Source organism: Sorex fumeus, unplaced genomic scaffold (assembly GCF_029834395.1).
Source record: "Sorex fumeus unplaced genomic scaffold, SorFum_2.1 ptg000042l, whole genome shotgun sequence".
In the NCBI taxonomy this organism is placed as follows: Eukaryota; Metazoa; Chordata; class Mammalia; order Eulipotyphla; family Soricidae; genus Sorex; species Sorex fumeus.
Window position 1 is genome coordinate 3805017 of NW_026606099.1, and position 18197 is coordinate 3823213.

The 18197-nt window shown below is 47.5% G+C and overlaps 1 protein-coding gene across 1 annotated transcript in view; it reads right to left on the minus strand.

Moving 5' to 3' along the window:
• The window catches only part of LOC130029298 (chromatin remodeling regulator CECR2), a 169886-nt gene extending 164465 nt beyond the window's left edge, over nt 1-5421 (minus strand). The window contains exon 1 of the mRNA XM_056120230.1: nt 5205-5421. Within this exon, the coding sequence (XP_055976205.1) occupies nt 5205-5330 (126 nt within the window). The 5' untranslated portion in view covers nt 5331-5421. The remainder of the gene's footprint in view (nt 1-5204) is intronic.
• Nucleotides 5422-18197: the final 12776 nt, after the last annotated feature.

An 18197-nucleotide genomic window follows, 5' to 3' on the forward strand; every position in this document is an offset into this window, starting at 1 on the left:
AGATTTTCACCCTTGGACGATCCTGAGATCCTGCAGAGAGCATATGGCCATCAGTTGAGAAATTCTGATTTTGATGTACTCAATGTCACAGACCAAGCTAGTGGCAAAATCAGAGTATTTAGAATTTGAGTATTTCTGGAGCCAAAGATTGTACAGGGGCTAAAGCTTTTGCTTAGATATGGCCAGCCCTGACTCACTCCAAGCATCACTGCAGCCCCAGAGACCCCTGTGCATTAACTGCTCAGTGGCTTGAGTAATCCCCAGCCCCACAGGGCCAGAAAAGCACTGGATGCTCCAGCCCTCACAATGAAACTGCATGCAAGTTCACCAAGAGTCACCATGGGGCTGGAGTCACCATAGGGCGTTTGCCTTGCACTCGGCTGACCTGGGTTCGATTCCCAGCATCCCATATGGTGCCCTAAGCACCGCCAGGAGTGATTCCTGAGTGCAGAGCCAGGAGTAACCCCTGAGCATGGGCTGGGTGTGACCCAAAAAGAAAAAAAAAATCACCAGAAGGGCTCCCAAGTCCCTGGGCCTCCTGAGGCCTCCAGAGGCCCCCCACCCCCTTCCAGACCCCCAGGAAATGAAAAGAAAGAATTCAAGTTTCCTAACTGCTAGTCTAGTACATCTCGTGTCATCAAACTACTGATTCCCCTCTTCAGGATCTTAAGCTTAACTTTAATATGGTTGGAGATCTCTTTCAGAATTTGATGAAACCAGGCCCTCTCTTCAAGGCAAATGCCTCTACATACACCAATACCAAATTTCCTAGAAGCGATTCACAGGCCCCAGGTTCAGAAATTGCTGATATAACGGATGCACTAATAACTACCTTCAGCAATTTGTTATTACTTATTTTCATGCTTAATAATTTGTCTTAATGGTCTTGATTAAGGGGTTGGATTCAAGGAGATACAAAGAGTAGAATTCAGGAATCTGGGGGTGGGGGGTTGGTGTGGGGACCACACACAGTGGCGCTGGGGGCGGGACAGAGCCATCATTCCCCGGGGCGCTCAGGACCATGTGGTGCTGGGCCCCAATTTCAGGAATCGGAATTAAAGACACTGCCCCAAGCCATCATGCTTATTCAGGTGAGTGATTTGAACCACACATAACCACAATCAGGAAGAGGAAAAATTTAAAAGCAAAGTACTCAAAGGCAGGAAGTTCAGGGGGGAAAGCAGATTAAGACAATCAAATTATTTTTATCATGCTGCTACTACACAAACCATCTTGCAGGTAATTTCACGTGATGATTTTCAAAGAGCCACCTAGAAAAACCAATCTCCTCTCTAGACAAAGTACATCAAAACGATGGACTTTCTTTTGCCAACCCCACACACATCATTATGAACTCTACACCAGATTACTGATATCACCCTTTCCTTGCTTTGATAAAGCAAGATACTATCATCACTATAAAGACTTCCAAGACTGGGGGACGGTGGGGAGATGTGTACTGAGTTTTGGGGGAAACATAATAATTCACCAGTCTTTTCCAAATCAAGAAAAACTTAACCAGGCTAATCCACTAGAATCATTACAAAGTACAAATCTTTCTCAATTTATGATAAAATAAACCCACTGTCACTACCACTGTTCATCAATTTGCTCAAGCGGGCCCATTAATATCTCCACTGTGACACTTGTTACTATGTTTGGCATATCTAATATGTCACGGGTAGCTTGCCAGGTTTTGCCGTGCAGGTGAGATACTCTCCATAGATTGCCGGGCTCTCTGAGAGGGGTGGAGGAATCGAACCTGGGTTGGCCAGGTCGGCCGCGTGGACGGCAAACGCCCTACCTGCTGTGCTATCGCTCCAACCCACAATAAAATGAAAATATCACAAGTGAAAAATGCATTTAATACACCTGACCTACCAAACGTAGCTTGGTTAAGCTAAAGGCACTTGTATTAGCATAGTTAGACCAAAAAGCCTGTTGTATAATTGTTGGATATCGCCTGTAACTTATAGAATATTGTACTGAAAGTGAAAAGGTGTGGAGAGCATTGTTGTGTGAAACAATGTGTCTGAGAGGAAATCTCCTGGCTCCAAGTTGTTCTACTGCATACAAGAGCAAATCAAAGCTCAGTGTCTTCTTAGTGCTTAACAATTTCATACAACAGTAAAGTCAAACAAATCTTGTCAAAATATCCTACCCTGGAGACCTTCTGTACTTGATTTAATTAAGGATAGTACTTAATTATATTCCTAGTTACGATAAAGAGACTAAGAAAGCTAAGAGTTTTCTGGGGCAGGATAGTATAGCAGGTAGGGTGCTTGCCTAGCATGTGGCCATCTTGGGTTCAATCCCTTCTAGTCCACACTGGCCCCCAACTACCACCAGGAGTGATTCTTAAGTACAGAGCCCAGGAATAAGCCCTGAACACACACGCGTGTGACCCCAAAACAACAACCAAAAAGGTTTCTCTGGTTAATCTCTCAATTCAAGGTTAAGCACTTAGATGCTTCATAATACCAATTACTGAATTTAGTTTCATTAATCTAGTTGTTCATCTAGACCTTAGTCATCCCCCCCAAAAAAAAAAACCCACCCAATCTATGGCAGAGTACACGTTAAGTATATTTTAAGTTGTTGTTTTGTTTTGTCTTTTTATCCCTGGAAAGCCAGCGATAGCTCAGTGGGGCAAAGCTGCTTACTTGCAAGCATGAGGTGACAAGTTTGATCCCCAACACAGTCCCACAGTCTGAGATGCCAGACAAAACAGTTTGGGGACACCCGTGCCACAGTCAAATATACACCACACACTCTAATCTCGAAACACAACCAAAAGAGAGCAGCACAATCAAGTGTGTGTGTGAAACACACACCTCTGCAGTACAAAAAAGGTAAGAGGAATTGGAAAAAAAAATTCCTTTCACCTCCCCCACACCCTCCAGTGGAAGAGATACAATGTTAATAGTTGAAAGCTTTTATCTGAGCAAAGGGAGTTGGGTGATTTTAATTCTCTTATGGTATTCTATAATTTTTCAAGTTCCATACGTTAATATATTTATTTTAAAACAAGGAATTTTGACCAACTTGAACAAAGTTGATATTCAGATTGTAACCTGATACTTCAACATATTCTAAATCCCGAGAACCAAGTTTATCAACTTTTTAAAATAGATCATGTATACCCAAAACTGATAAACATTTTAGAGTTTTTTAAACATGTCAAAATTAAAAATCCCTGCTCTGTAGACCAGCTAAGTGGAATGTCTTAGCCTCTTCTACAATTGCAGCACGTATTTATTCTCTTAACCCTTCACCTATCTGAGAGATTGCTTCACTTTAGATAAATAAAAGTCGAATCCTTGAAATTTCTGCTTCCTCAATTTCCTATAAATGAACTGTTCAGACTGATGATGGAAGGCCTGGGATGTGACACAGTGCATACTTCACACCAGTGAGGTAGGTAGGCCTTTGGGTTCATTCTCATCACGGGAAAAAAAAAAGTAATTCTGAGTCACATTGGTGGATGAGAGTAAACTGAGATCAGTTCCAGGGTCGCAAAGTAGTTTACTGAAAAAGCTGTTGTTTCACTTTTGTCAATTCATCATTTCTATCCCTTAAAGTTGCAATACATTAATATCGTGGGGCCTTTCTTGCTGTATAACAGGTACAAGTCTGCCTTTTTTACAAGATGGACCTTCCATTACTTTAACAATAAAAGCGCCAGTTTCAAGAAACACTGCAATCAAAGGAGAAGACAGGCGTCTTAACAGGCCCTGATTACTCAATGATTTTCCATTTCCGTTACACATACAAATCTGATCTCTTCGATCAGCTCACATTTCCTTTAGGAATTAAACCAGTTCGTCCTTCGAAACCGCAAGTTCAACATATGACAAGTTATTCAATACTCCAGCTCCGCTGTAACAATTCACCTCTATTTTTCCACCCACAAAATGGGAATGTGGGGATGTGAAAATGAGTTTGGCTCAGGATTTTTAGGACGAGTCCTTCAACTCGAAACTTGTGCTCCCAGCATCAACTCCCTTTATGATCTGGGAAGGAAGACAATGGGCTCGGGACAAGTTGACCAGCACCAAGATGGCACTGTCACCAGCACAAGAGCCACCATTTTGAGCAGCAGGATGTGATTAAACTCCTGACGATTTGAAAAAAGGGGGAAAAAAATCACCGACTGAAAGAAATCCCCAGAATCCTCGGAATAACAAACTTCTCTCGATTTGGCATTCCCAGCCTTTAACTGCTGTGCCCTGATCGTCCGAGCCCGTCGGTACAACAATCGCTCCCACGAACACTTTTCAAGCCAAACTCGTTCTTGTCACCGTCGCCTTCAAAACCCGAACTGGGCGCGACTTGAACGCACGAGTTCTTTCCCCGCGAACCGGCCCTGCGAACTCGGGGGCCGCGCGCGGGGCTGGTTTCTCCGGGACCCTGGGGTCCCCCATCCCGCCCCTCTGCAGCGTTTTAATTTCCTCCACCGCGACCCGCGAGGCTCCCCGTTCCGCAACGAGAGAGAAGGAAGTGCTATTCGCGCAAGTACCCCTGAATCGAAAAACCAATCAATCAATCAATCACCAACGTGCGGCCCCGGCGTGAGGAGTTGCAGAAATGATGAAAACGCCCGTGCGAAAACGGCAGAAAGTTAAGACCGGGGCGGGGGAGGGCGGTGGGGAGGGCAACGAGGCTCCCTCGGCTCCTCCGGAGGCTGCGATCCGGCCCGGGCTCTCCTGCCGGGGCCGAACTCCCGGGCCACGCCGACCAACAGTTTGCAGTTACCTTTGTCCGCGGCCAAGTCAGCACCCGCACGCCCGGGCGGCGGGGAGGAAGCGACCGGGCGGCGGCCAAGCCGAGCGTCCCGCAGCCCGTCCGGGAGCTGGAACCGCGCGGCAGGTGGGGCGGGCGGTGCTGGGCCCGGGCCGCCGGGTCGGCACAAAGCCGGGCTGGAAGCAGCACCCCGGCCGGGCCCGCCGCCCCCGCCGCCCCGGCGCGCCCGCCGCGGGCTCCCGGTGGCCGGCGCCTCGCGGGGGGCTCCCGGGGCGCGGCGGGGAGGAAGAATAACGGGAGTCGGAAACTTTGCCGAGCGCCGCGCGCGCCCCCGGCGCCCCCGCGCGCTGCGCCCCGCGCCGCCACGCGCCCCGCGCCCGGCTCGGGGCGTCCCCGCGGACCCCCGACGCCCCGCGCGCCCTCGGGGCGGCCCCCGCCCGGCCCCCGGGGCCGCCGCTCACCTCGATCTCGAAGTCGGGCAGGCGGAACGCGGTGCGGAAGAGCGAGCAGAAGTGCGCGATGGCCGGGACTTCCCACCACGAGCGCAGCTCGCCCAGCCCGGCCGCGCCGCCCTCCTCCGGGCACATCTCCCAGGCGCGCCGGCGGCCGCGCTCGGCCCTCGCGCCTCGGCGCCTCGGCTCCCCGGGCCGCGCTGGCGGCGGCGGCGGCGGCGGCGGCGGCGGCGGCTCCTCCCGCGGCGGCCCGGGCTGAGCGCGGGCGGGGACCCGCGCGGGGGGCGGCGGCGCGGCGGCCCGAGCTCCTCCCGCTGGCGGCCGGCTCCGCGCGCGCGCCCCGGGTCCCGTACAATATAATCATCTCCCGGCGGCGGCCAACAGATGGGGCTGGGGGCGGGCGCGGGGGAGGGGGCCGCGGGGGGAGGGGCCGCCACGAGGAGGGGGCGGGGCCGGCGCGCACCACAACAACAACCCCCGCCCCCACCCCCCACCCCGGGTCCGGACAGCTGCACCGGCGGCGAGGGGGAGGGGACGGCCACCGAGCCCCCCGACCCGGAGGGACGGGACGCGCGGGGCCGCGCGGCCCGCCGCGACGCCGGCGCCGCTCGCCCCCCCGGGGGTCGGCCCCCGGGAGTTGCCGGGACTCGGAGGCGCGGGGCCCGGAGGGCCTCGCCCACCCCCCACTTGGCCTCAGTGGTCGCGTCCTTTTAAAGGGCCCGCGGGGTGGCTCCGGGGCCCGGGGCTCGACTCCGGAACGCACGCGGGTGCGGGACCCCGTTCTGGGGGGTGCCCGGGGGACCCGCGAGGAGGCGTGGGCTGCGCGGCCCAGAAATAGAAGGCCGAGGGGAACTGCGCCTTTTCCACCTGTTCTGGAGCACTTTTATTCCTTCCAAGAACGTGCCTCCAGGAGAGCTAAAGTGACTTTTTTTCTTTTTTTTTTTTTTCCGAGGGAAGGTGGTGGGGCTGGTTAAGCTAGAACCTTGTGGATGCTGCCGGAGTGCGGCGGGAAGGGTGGGGTAGGGGGAGGCACCAATCAGCAGCCGGGAGGGAAGGGCTTCACCCCCCCCCCCCCCGCCCGCCCTCCCGGGAATGGACTCGTGTGACCGCCCGGGAGAAGACGGGCTCCGAGCCCTGCAACTGGCCTGGCCGCAGAGACGCTGCCAGGAAGAGCGCGCACCGGGCAGTTGGAAACGGGGGGAGGGGAGGGAGATAGTCCAAGTCTGTTTGGGTAGGGGTGGGGACCCGCGAGCCTAGCCCAAGAATGTGCTCTAGAGGGATGTTGGGGCGTGTGCTTCAGAAATGTTAAATACCTCCGAGTCCTGCTCGGTCCAGAGGGGGTGGGAAATCATCTCAAAAACAGGCTGGAATGCTCATTGTAATTACGAATTGACTACTGCGTTCTGCTCAGATCTCAGAGGGTCTCAGCTGGGTTCTGCACTCAGTTCAATGACAGGAACGGTCACAAAGTGTACGTGGTTGAATCAAATACTCTCTTTGCCTTGGGAACACAGTAGAATTTGCCTGGAATAGCAAAACTGCTGAAGAAAGTTATGTGATGCGCTTCGAAATGGGCTCTCGGAGTAAATCTCCCTCACCCCACTCCTCTCCTTCTCTGATGACGACAACAACCTCTTATATCATTATAAGGCAACATTGTAAATCCAAATTCTTAGAGAAAATGTGCGTACGTTTAAGTATCTCTCATGAATTCACTCATCCCAAAATACTTTATCTTCCCTAACTCGCATCTCTCTTTACTTCCCCGCTCACCTCAACCCGTCCTCCTTCTCCATAGAAACAGCAGCAAATTTCTGCAGTTTTTCTACCTAGAATTACTTCTTTTATACCTGGAGTGACTTAATAATTTAGAATTTCTCCTCACAGTCTTCCAAATGCTTAAATCTCAGATGAGAATGCACTTAAGTGCTAGCCAAAAGCAAAAGCTGCGTATTGGTGTTCATACAACACAGTTACCCTGTAGCTCTCTTATTTTTTAAGGAGATGTGAGAAGAGTAATCCTTTGTGGAATTAACAAAACCTGAATCAGTCCTTCGCTGGAGTTTTTTCTTTCTTCACTTCCTCACAGGTCAGTTTGACTTTCCACACTTTTTCCTGTCTCGCTTTTTCAGGGTTGGTGCTTTTCTTCACTTTTGTTCCATATCATCTTCTAATTAAATCTTTTCCCTTCAAAGCCCCACAAAAATTGATTTACCTATTTTTCATTCTGGCTCATTCTTTCACTCTCTAATCCATTAGATCCTTTCCCCATCATCTTTTTTCTGGTTCTCCATCTGTATTCTCATTCTTGCCTTTATCTTTTATCGTTCTTTAAACTTTTCTCGACCAGTTATATAATCTTAAAAGCCGACATCAGGAAGCAAAAGGTGAGATGGTTTGACTGCTCCAGTAAGTTTGAATGCTGCTTGCGCAAGCCTGAGCCAGAACACACACACACACACACACACACACACACACACACACACACACTTCAAGTATAATCTATTGTCTTCTGCCTCCTCCACTCTGCTCAATCAACAAAGCTGTCCTGGTACTGGATGCGCCCCCTGGTGGTGAGCAGACACGGTCACCTAGACCTTTACAGGCACTCCCCCCCCCCCCCCCCCCCCCCCCCAGCCCAGCACGATTTACCTACAGTGCTGGCCTTTGCTTTGAGGCTCTCCTTTTGGAATCCACAAGACCTCATGTATGAGCTTTAGATTACGGTCTGCCTTTCTCGAACTCTAACTCCATTTGTTTGGGTTGTTTTTTAATTGGTTCCTATCTCAACCTACTTCAGTTTTCATCCCCAGTCTAGAACCACTCCTGACTTTAGGAGTGAACAAATCTTCGTGAGTCTGGCTGTGAGTCCTGGTTCCTGGCATGTGGCACATGGACACTGCTCTTCATCTGTTGTGGTTGATCCCCGAGTCTTGAACCCTGCATTGAACTTTTGTCCCACATTTCCCCTTGATTCAGTTGCCTCCGATCTGTTTTCTGGATTCGCTTCTAACCAAATCTCCTGGAATCTAGAATATAGACCCTTATACCTGAACACTCGCCCTCCTTTCTTTCTCCCTTTGATTCAGGACAGGGTCTTACTCCTGCCTCACTCATAGCTTACTTTTTCATTCTGGTTCATTCTTTCACTCTCTAAAAAGTTTACTGATCGTGGAGACAGGCATAAAGCTGATAGAGCACTTGCCTTGTGCCCTGCCAACCTTGCCTTGCCTACCTGGTTTCAATCTTCAGCATCCCATATGGTCCCTGAGCACAACCATGCTGAGACCACTCTCCACACGTCCGGACAAGCCTCATGCATGAAGGAACCGGCAGAGGAACCCAGGCCTGCTCGGACCGGAACTGGGCCTTCTCCACCCAGATCCCCCATCTTCCAGTAGGAGGCGTTACACCCACCAGCTGCTGCCGGCACCAGGTGGTCCCATCAACGGCCAATACCCAGAGCCTATTAAAACCCAGCTCCCAGAAATGTGCGGCCACATTTGCGGCCACGTGACATCTTATTATCTCGTTTTTACTTTGGAGAACCCAGCAGGCTACCGAAAGTATCCCTGGCCCCATGGCAGAGTCTGGCAAACTTCGCGTGTCATACTCAATATGCCACATACCAGAAACAATGATAGGTCTCATTCTCCTAGCCCTGAAAGAGCATTGAATATGGCTCTTTTAAAATCTCAGGGCTAGGAAGAAGGAGACGTTACTGGTGCCTGCTCAAGGCAATTGATGAACAATAGGATGATCGTGATCATGATATGCACACAAGGCTCAACCCTTAACAACATATTAGTAATCTCTTATAGAAGGGCTTAATGGCCCCTGGGTGAAAAACAGCAGTCTTCACACACTCTCCTCTAAGAACATTTTTTGGAGCATTTTTAGCAGATTATTCATAACAATAAGAAATAAATTATTTTGGTTTTTCTTTGGGGCAGGGGTTGGGATTGGGATTAGGGATGGCAACGTCCATAATATGGTGTTGGAAGGTGTAATGGTGGTGGGATTGGTGTTCAAATATTAAATATAATCAAATATTGTGAACTATATAAAATAGATTAAATTTTTATTTATTTATTTATTTTCCCTGATTGGCCACTTTTTTTTAATAATTTATTTATTTATTGAATCACTGTGGGAAAAGTTACAGAGCTTTCAGGCTTAGGTCTCAGTCATGTAAATATCAAACACATTTCCCTTTACCAATACTTATTTTTTACCGCGAACCCCAATAGAACCCCACCTCCCACCCATCCCAATTCCTGTGAGGCAGATGAGTTCTAGTTAACACTCTATCTACTTTGACTAAATTCATTGTTTCGATAAAGGATGCACCATTATTATTTAGAGTTTACCAACCCCCCCCCAATCAGACATGCTGAAAAAGCATTGTGAAATGATTTGCTTTCTACAGCTGGGTTCAAGAATTAAATGATGTCGCGGGGCCGCAATAGCGGCCGCGCGGTTTTGGATTTCTGCTATTTTACTTATTAACCCTGGAAGAATTTCTATTAAAAGTTAGATAGTTAAGAGATTGGTTTCTGTGCTCTGGAGTCGTGGCCGTGCCGGAGAGCCGCTCGTGGGGGGCAGCTGGTGACCTCGGTCGGGCGTGAAGGACGCCCAGAACGCCCCCCTTCCCATGAGGCCCCTGCTGCCCCCCGCCCCCGGCTCAAACCTGCTGTCCACAAGGCTCCCTGGCGGCCGCCATCTTTCTTTCCAGAGAGGAGAGGGCGAATGGGGCAACACCCTATCCCCTCCGGGCAGGCATGATGGCGCGGTTTAACGCATAGTCTGTTCGCTTTTCTGCTCCAAGCTGCTGGTTTTCTGCGTTAAGTCCTTGAGTTTCTGGGGCTGTGGCCATGCCGGAGAGCCACTCGTGGGGATAGATTAAATTTTTAAAAATCATGGTGCCTCAACTAAAACACATACATAGATACTCAGCTATGGAGAACTTGTTTTGCATATGTGATACCTTGACTTTTATGCATGGGACTACAAAATTTATGTGCACTTGGATCATACTTCCTTACCCTTTCTATGTCAAGAAAGGGAAATAATGGGTTGAAGACATCATACAGGGATTAACTGGTTTGATCCCCAGCATTTCATGGTCCCCAAACACTGCTAGGAATAACAGCACCATGAAAACAGAGCCAGTAGTCCCTGAACACCACCGATGTCATCCCCAAAACTCACGAGAGAAAGAAAGAAAGAAAGAAAGAAAGAAAGAAAGGAAGGAAGGAAGGAAGGAAGGAGAGAAAGAAAGAAAGAAAGAAAGAAAGAAAGAAAGAAAGAAAGAAAGAGGGAGGGAGGGAGGGAAGGTGGAAGGAAGGGAGGAAGGAAGGAAGGAAGGAAGGAAGGAAGGAAGGAAGGAAGGAAGGAAGGGAGGGAGGGAGGGAGGGAGGGAGGGAGGGAGGGGAAAGGAAGAAGGAAAGAAGGAAGGAAGGAAGGAAGGAAGGAAGGAAGGAAGGAAGGAAGGAAGACAGCCTCTTTTCTGTTTGTGAGCTATTAACCTCAGGTAACTTTGAAAGTGACAAGAAATTCTCTTTTATCAAAAATCTCTTTTAAATTCTATGTAAATTCTCTTTTAACAAAAATCTTTAGTTCCATATCATCTTCTAATTAAATCTTTTCCCTTCAAAGCCCCACAAAAATTGATTTACCTTTTTTGTTAATTAATGTTACAAAAATATTTATTTTTCTTTCTAAAAAATATGAACTCATTTCAGCTATACGGGAGGGGGATGTGGAGGGGCTTGGAGTTTTTTGGTTTGGGGGCCACACCCAGCCATACTGAGAAGTTTGCTCCCGGCTTAGTACTCAGGAATGATCAGTTGAATGCAAGGCAAGCACTCTCCCTGCTGTTTATTCGTAGGCCAACCTATGAGGTTTTTGTGGGTTCCGGAAGATGATCCAGGGGAAACTTACCATCATTTTGTAATACTGTTTCTTTAGGAAATATACTGTAAATGCCAAATGAGAAAAAACAAAACCCAAACATTTATTACTTAATATATTTAAAATGTGGGGGCCGGAGTGATAGCACAGCGGGTAGAGCATTTGCCTTGCACGTGGCTGACCTGGGTTCGATCCCTGGCATCCCATATGGTCCCCCAAGCACTGCCAGGAGTAATTCCTGAGTGCAGAGCCAGGAATAACCCCTGAGCATCGCTGGGTGTGACCCAAAAAGTAAAAACAAATAAATAAAATGTGGAAGGGAGCAAAAAGTAAGAGCAACCTTTATTTCTTTTTCTTTTTGACTTTTTGGGTCACACCTGGCGATGCCTCTGTGTTACTTCTGGCTCTGCATTTAGGAATTACTCCTGGCTGTGCTCGGGAGGCCATATGGGATGCTGAGAATCAAACTCTGGTCGGCTGTGTGCAAGGCAAACGCCCTAACCACTGTACTATCACTTCAACCCCAAGAGTGACCTCTTTCATAAACATTGGTAACCAGGACTCCTAATTCCTAAATCCTAACTAACAACCCAAATCTCCAACTCTATATTGAGTGTTCTTTCCAGTAAATTACACTGCTTCTCTCTCATACTTCAGTGCCCTTTCTTTTTTCTTTGGTAAACAACCTCACTTAGATATCTCTTGTTTCAGTTTCAGATCAAATCAAAGTTGAAGTAGAGAATAGTCATTATTGTATTACTCTACTCCAATAATTTTTTTTTTTTTTTGCTTTTTGGGTCACACCCGGCAATGCTCAGGGGTCACTCCTGGTTCATGCACTCGGGAACTACTCCTGGCCATGCTCAGGGGACCATATGGGATGCTGGGGATGGAACCAGGGTCAGGGCCGCGTGCAAGGCAAACGCCCTACCCACTGTGCTATCACTCCAGCCCCTCTACTCCAATAAATTACCAAAGTTCAGATATCTGACAAATTCTTTTGATGTTGTTGTTGCTGTTTTTGTTGGTGGTGGTGTATTTAGGCCACACCCAGAGGGTGCTCGGGGCTTACTCCTGTTTGTGCTCAGAAATGACTCCTGGCAGTGCTCAGATGTAAGGGATTGAACATAGGTTGGCAACTCACTCCAGCAACCACATCTCACAATTTTTTTTTTGAAGTCGATATACCTTTGATTTTTTTTTTAAATTTTTATTAGTGAAACACCATGAGGTACAGTTGCAGACTTACAAATTTTTGTGCTTCGGTTTTAGTTATACAGTGATTGAGTACCCATTCCCCACCTCCAATTCTCCCAGCGTCCCTCCCACCCCCTCACACCCCTACACCACCCCACCCCCGTGGCAGGGCATTCCCTTTTGTTCTCTCTCTCCTTTTGGGTGCTGTGGTTTGCAAAAGAGGCATTGAGTGGCAATCATGTTCGGTCTACAGTCTACTTTCAGCATGCATCTCCCATCTTGGGAGGGTCCTCCCAACACCCTTTACTTGGTGCTCCCTTCTCTATCTGAGCTGCCTTCTCCCTCAGCATGTGCGGCTGGCCTCCAAGTCATGGACATCTCACAAATTCTTGACATGCTTTCTCACACCAACTTCTTGTGAAGAAAAAAAACCATAATCCATAATGTATCTATTCCTGAATCGGACTCTAATATAAAATGTTTTTACCTTGTGGATTTTTGAAAGTGAATCAGATTAGTAGCCAGGAAATTTGGGTTCTCACTTTACAAAGACTCAACTAATTTTTCTCTATTTCATCTGTGAGGGGAAAAATTTAAATTAAATGGTCCTAGTGCTGTGGTTTCGACATTAAAAATAGAGCCCAGGATTGAACCCAGGGCCTCACACAAGCAAGACAAACACTTTATGACTGAGCCACATTCTCCATCACAACCTCCCTTTGCCCTAAAACCCAACTTCCCATCCCACCTTCCCAGACGATTTTCTTTCCGTGTAAGTTTAATCATGTCAGTAACATGCTCAAAATTCAATGACTCTGCCTTGAGAATGAGAGGTGGATTCTTTATCAGGCCCAACACAATTGGCTTCCACTTTCCTCCCTGAGTCATCTGCTATACACCGCCTCCCACCCACCTCAACCCTTGCAGGCTAACCAATGGCTCTTTTCTTCTTGCCAAACTGGTTCATTCACCTGTGTGCGTTTTCTTGCCTCCTCTCTTGTACTCAATCCCTTTCAGTTGCCTGAAAAGAATTTCAACTCACCTGTAAGTGATCGTGACCTGCTCAAAACTGACTTCCGGGGCTGGAGCCATAGTACAGCGGGTAGGGCGTTTGCCTTGCACATGGCTGACCCGGGTTCGATTTCCAGCATCCCATATGGTCCCTCGAGCACCACCAGGAGTAATTCCTGAGTGCATGAGCCAGGAGTAACCCCTGTGCAACGTTGGGTGTGACCCAAAAAGAAAATAAATAAATAAATAACCCGACTTTCTTGACAAAGCTTCTCTGAAACACCCTAGCTTGAGGGCATCTCTCCAGGGACTCTCACACAAAAAATTATAGTCTATGATTCACTTATCAAGCACTTCTTGGGGTCATTTTTCTATTATTTATTTGCAGTGCTACTTAACTCTTTAACAGTAATTAGAGTTGTCTTTTTCTTCTCAACCAGATTAGAACTTGTGGGGAGGGATCCTCCCTAATATGCAGCAATTAAATGATTCATTTGATTATATAATGATGATTAGGTAATAGCATAAAAGTATCCGAGATTTAGAGCTCCTTTAGAGCATCCAAACATCTGGTCTGCTCACTTTCCTTCATTCCTTCCTCTGCCTCTTGCTTTCTCTCTTAAGAAAGTCATTCAGTCTTTTGTGGATGGAGGGAGAAACCCAGGAATGCTCAGGACTTACTCCTGGCTCTGCACTCACGGATCACTCCTGGTGGGCTTGAGGGCACCATAAGGGGCTCTGGGGATGACCCTGAGTCAGCCACTCACAAGGAAAATGTCCTACCCTGGTATTTTGCTGTGTGTCCTCATTTGTGGTCTTTCTCAGTTCTCGTTTTTGGCCTAGTTTCTCTGCTGAGTTACAGTCTCACTTCCCAAACAACCGAATGCTTGCCATTGAGATAACCTTAAACTTAGCATGTTAACAGGAAAGGAAAACATAGCTTCACGGTTTTGTCTCTAACTCAACTACCCTCATTAGTGGTTGTAATTCCTTTGATGGAACCATCTTTTCCTGGCTCCCAGGTGCACCCATGACTCTTTTTCCAGGCTGATGAATAGGTTCATGGGCTCTCCCCCTCAGAATACCTCTTATATTTCCTTTTCTTCTCAAATTTCAGTCATAATCTAAGTCAGGTTCTTTTCATCTCATAAGTTCAGATGCTTTCTTTTTTTTTGGGGGGGGGGTGTCACACCCAGTGATGCTCAGGGGTTACTTCTGGCTCTGCACTCAGGAATTACTCCTGGCAGTGCTTGGGGGACCATATGGGATGCTGGGAATTGAACCCAGGTCGGGCGCGTGCAAGTTGGGTACTGCTGTACTATCGCTCCAGCCCCAAGTTCAGATGCTTTCTACCTGACTTTCTTTCCTCTGGTTTCTCTCCTCTCTATACTATCTTGTTCGGTATATTTTATTTATCTTCTTAAATCTCTGCATTATGGGCCAAAGAGATCATTTATGGATTAAGGTACTAGTCTTGCATGCAGTCAACTTTAACTCAGTCCTCAGCATCACATGTTCCCCCAGTATCACCAGCAATACCCCTAAGCACAGAGCCAGGAGTAACCCCCATGAACACTGCTGGGTGTGACCCAACACCCCCACAAACAGAAAAACAAAAAATTGTACATCCAGGCCATGGCAAGAGAGATGGCTCGGAAGTTTGGCTTTGCGTGCAGGAGGCTCCCAGGACCATATGGTACCCCAAGAACCACTGCTAGTGACCACTGAACACCAAGCTAGGAGTATCCCCCTGTGCACCACCAGGTGTTGCCCCAAAACAAAATAGGAAAAGTGCACATGAGTTTTTAAAAAGTAAAATCCAATTTAATACATTCTCTTAAACCCTTTATGGTCCAAAACATATCATTTATTTGGAGGATAGGGTGGACCCACACCCTGGGCTTACTCCTGGGTCTAAGCTCAGGTGTTCTATCTGATGGAACTCAAAGGACCATATGGGGAGCCAGTGACTAAACCTAGGTTGGCTTCTCTCTTGCGCTTTTAATTTTTGTGGTTGGGTTTTGTTTGGTTGTGTGTGTGTTTGTGTGTGTGTGTGTGTGAGTGTTTGTGGGGGGATGGGGAGAGATAAAAACATATAATTTCAACATGTAATCAATATGAAAATACTAATGAGATAGTTCACAATCTTTTTCTTACACCAAGTGGTTAAAATCTGGCATGTCACACGTGCTAGGGGAAAAGGAAGCTCAGATAGAGAAGAGAGCACCAAATAGTGTTGGGAGGATCCTCCCAGGGTGGGAGAAGCATGCTGAAAGTAGACTATAGACCAAACATGATTGCCACTCAATGCCTCTTTTGCAAACCACAGGACCCAAAAGGAGAGAGAGAGAACAAAAGGGAATGACCTGCCACAGAGGCAGGGTGGGATGCGGGGGATGGGGGGTGGGAGGGATGCTGGGACCCGTGGTGGTGGAGGATGGGCGCTGGTGGAGGGATGGGTACTTGATCATTATATAACTGAAACCAAAGCACAAAAATTTGTAAGTCTATAACTGTACCTCATGGTGTTTCACTAATTAAAAAAAATATAAAAAAAAATCTGGCATATATTTTATATATCATAGTTAGGACTAGACACATTTCAGTGCTTACAATGTCTACAGTAACCTGAAGCATCAGTCTTCACTCTGCCCTGCAAAATTGGTGGGTTTTGACTTCTCCGTACTCTACCTCTCAAATACACTTCAAGAAGGGCTTCTTTTCTCTCCCAACTTACATTTTCATTAATATTAATTTCTAAGTATATGGCTCTTCCTAGGTAACATCTATAGGGAGCTTTGACTTTGTTTTGTGTTGTGTTTTGGATTTTGGTTTTTTTGTGGGTGTCAACCCTGGCAGTGCTTGGGATCTGACAGAGAGGTCACTTCTAGGGGTGCTTGGGGGATTATTCTGTGCTGGGATCAAACCCAAGCCTCTATCATCCAAAGCACGTGCTTCAGCTCTTTGAGCTATCTTGAGGACTCTTCATTTCTCTTTCCCCTTGCTCCCTTAGAGAGGTCCATAAATAATTAATCAAAAAGGAACACTAATGAAATAAAGGTAGCGTCTAGTACTAATATGTTCATAGAAAATATGTCTTTCCCTTTTCACGAAGATGACACTGGAAGCAAAAAAGAAAGCCTGCCGACCACAGCTGCACCAAATAGATTTACACCAAATAGATTTATACCTCTCCCATCTGCCTGTCCACTTTGCAGTTCTGAAGGCAGCCAGATATCCTTGGAAGAACATCCCCAGGAGAAGCTAGCTGGCCCACTGTGCCATCAAGTTCCCTCTGAACCCAGAGTCAACTATGAAGATACAAGAACACAACAGCATGCAGGTTCACTGTGGCTGGCCAGGCAGCCACGAAGCAGATGAAGCCAGCTGTGAAGGAGCTCTTTGACATTAATGTGGCCAAGGTCAGCCCTAATCAGGCCTGATGGAGAGAAGAAAACATGTGCTCTGCTGGCTCTCAACTAGGATGCCTTGAATGCCACCAACAAAATTAGGATCCTCTAAACAGAGCTCACATGGCTAATTTTAAATATTACATTTTTAATCATGAAAAAATCTTTTTCTCTCTATAGATATATTTTATAATTTCAATACGTTAATATTTATATAACATCTATTTTTTTCTTGTTTGGTGTCAGGAAGAGAATCCAGGTCTTATAAAGTGCCATCATACAAGCTGTATAATCTATTTCATAGCTCCTTTTTTTTCTTTGCCTTTTTTTTCTTTTTGGGTCATACCCGGCAATACACAGGGGTTACTCCTGGCTCACGCGCCCAGGAATTACTTCTGGCAGTGCTTGGGAAACCATATGGGATGCTGGGAAATGAACCCGGGTTGGCAAATGCCCTACCCCCTCTGCTATCGCTCCAGTCCCAAGTTCCTAGCTTCTTCTTTTTTTTTTTTTTTTTTTTTGCTTTTTGGGTCATACCCGGCGATGCTCAGGGGTTACTCCTGGCTTGTGCACTCAGGAATTACCCCCGGCGGCCCGGCGGTGCTCTGGGGACCATATGGGATAGCTGGGAATCGAACCTGTGTTGGCCATGTTGGCTGCGTGCAAGGCAAATGTCCTACCGCTGTGCTATCGCTCCAGCCCCAGTTCCTAGCTTCTTAAACTGTGAGTTATAATCCCAGATAGGGCTCTCATAACTTTGGGGGGTGGGGTGGGTGTGGAGGGCACATCTGGAGATGCTCAGACCTTACTCCTGGCTCTGCACTCAGAGATCACTTCTGACTATCTCTGGGGACCATATGGGATGCCAGGGATGAAATCCCGGTTGGCTGCATGCAAGATAAATGCCCTACCCACTGTACTATTGCTCCAGCCTCATGGGATGGGGTCACATAACTTTTTAAAAATTCACCAAACTAAATTTTTTTATGATCTATTATCAGTAAATGTTTGCTTTGTGCTTCTACGTATCTATATACTCGAGTTCAAGTAAAATTTTCTCAGAGTAAAAAAAGGTCATAAGCAGTAAAAGTTTAAGTTCTTATCTAGATGCTGAAGAGATAGTACAGTGGGAAGGGTGCTTGCCTTGCATAAGACCTACCAGGGTTCAGTCCGCAGCACCCTGCATGGTTCCCTGAGCTCTTCCAGGAGTGATCCCTGAGTGCAGAGCCGAAGTAAGCCCTGACTACCACCAGTACCCAAAAAGAAAAATACAACAAAAGAAATTCTGGGGCTAGAACTATAGTACAGTGGGGAGGGCTTTTGTTTTGCACATGGCCAAGCCGGGCTTGATCCCCAGCATCCAATATAGTCTCCTGAGCACTGCCAGGAGTATTTCTGAGTGCAGAACCAGGAGTAATCTCTGAGTACTGCTGGGTGTGGCCCAAGCACCAAAAAAATTAAAATAAAAAAG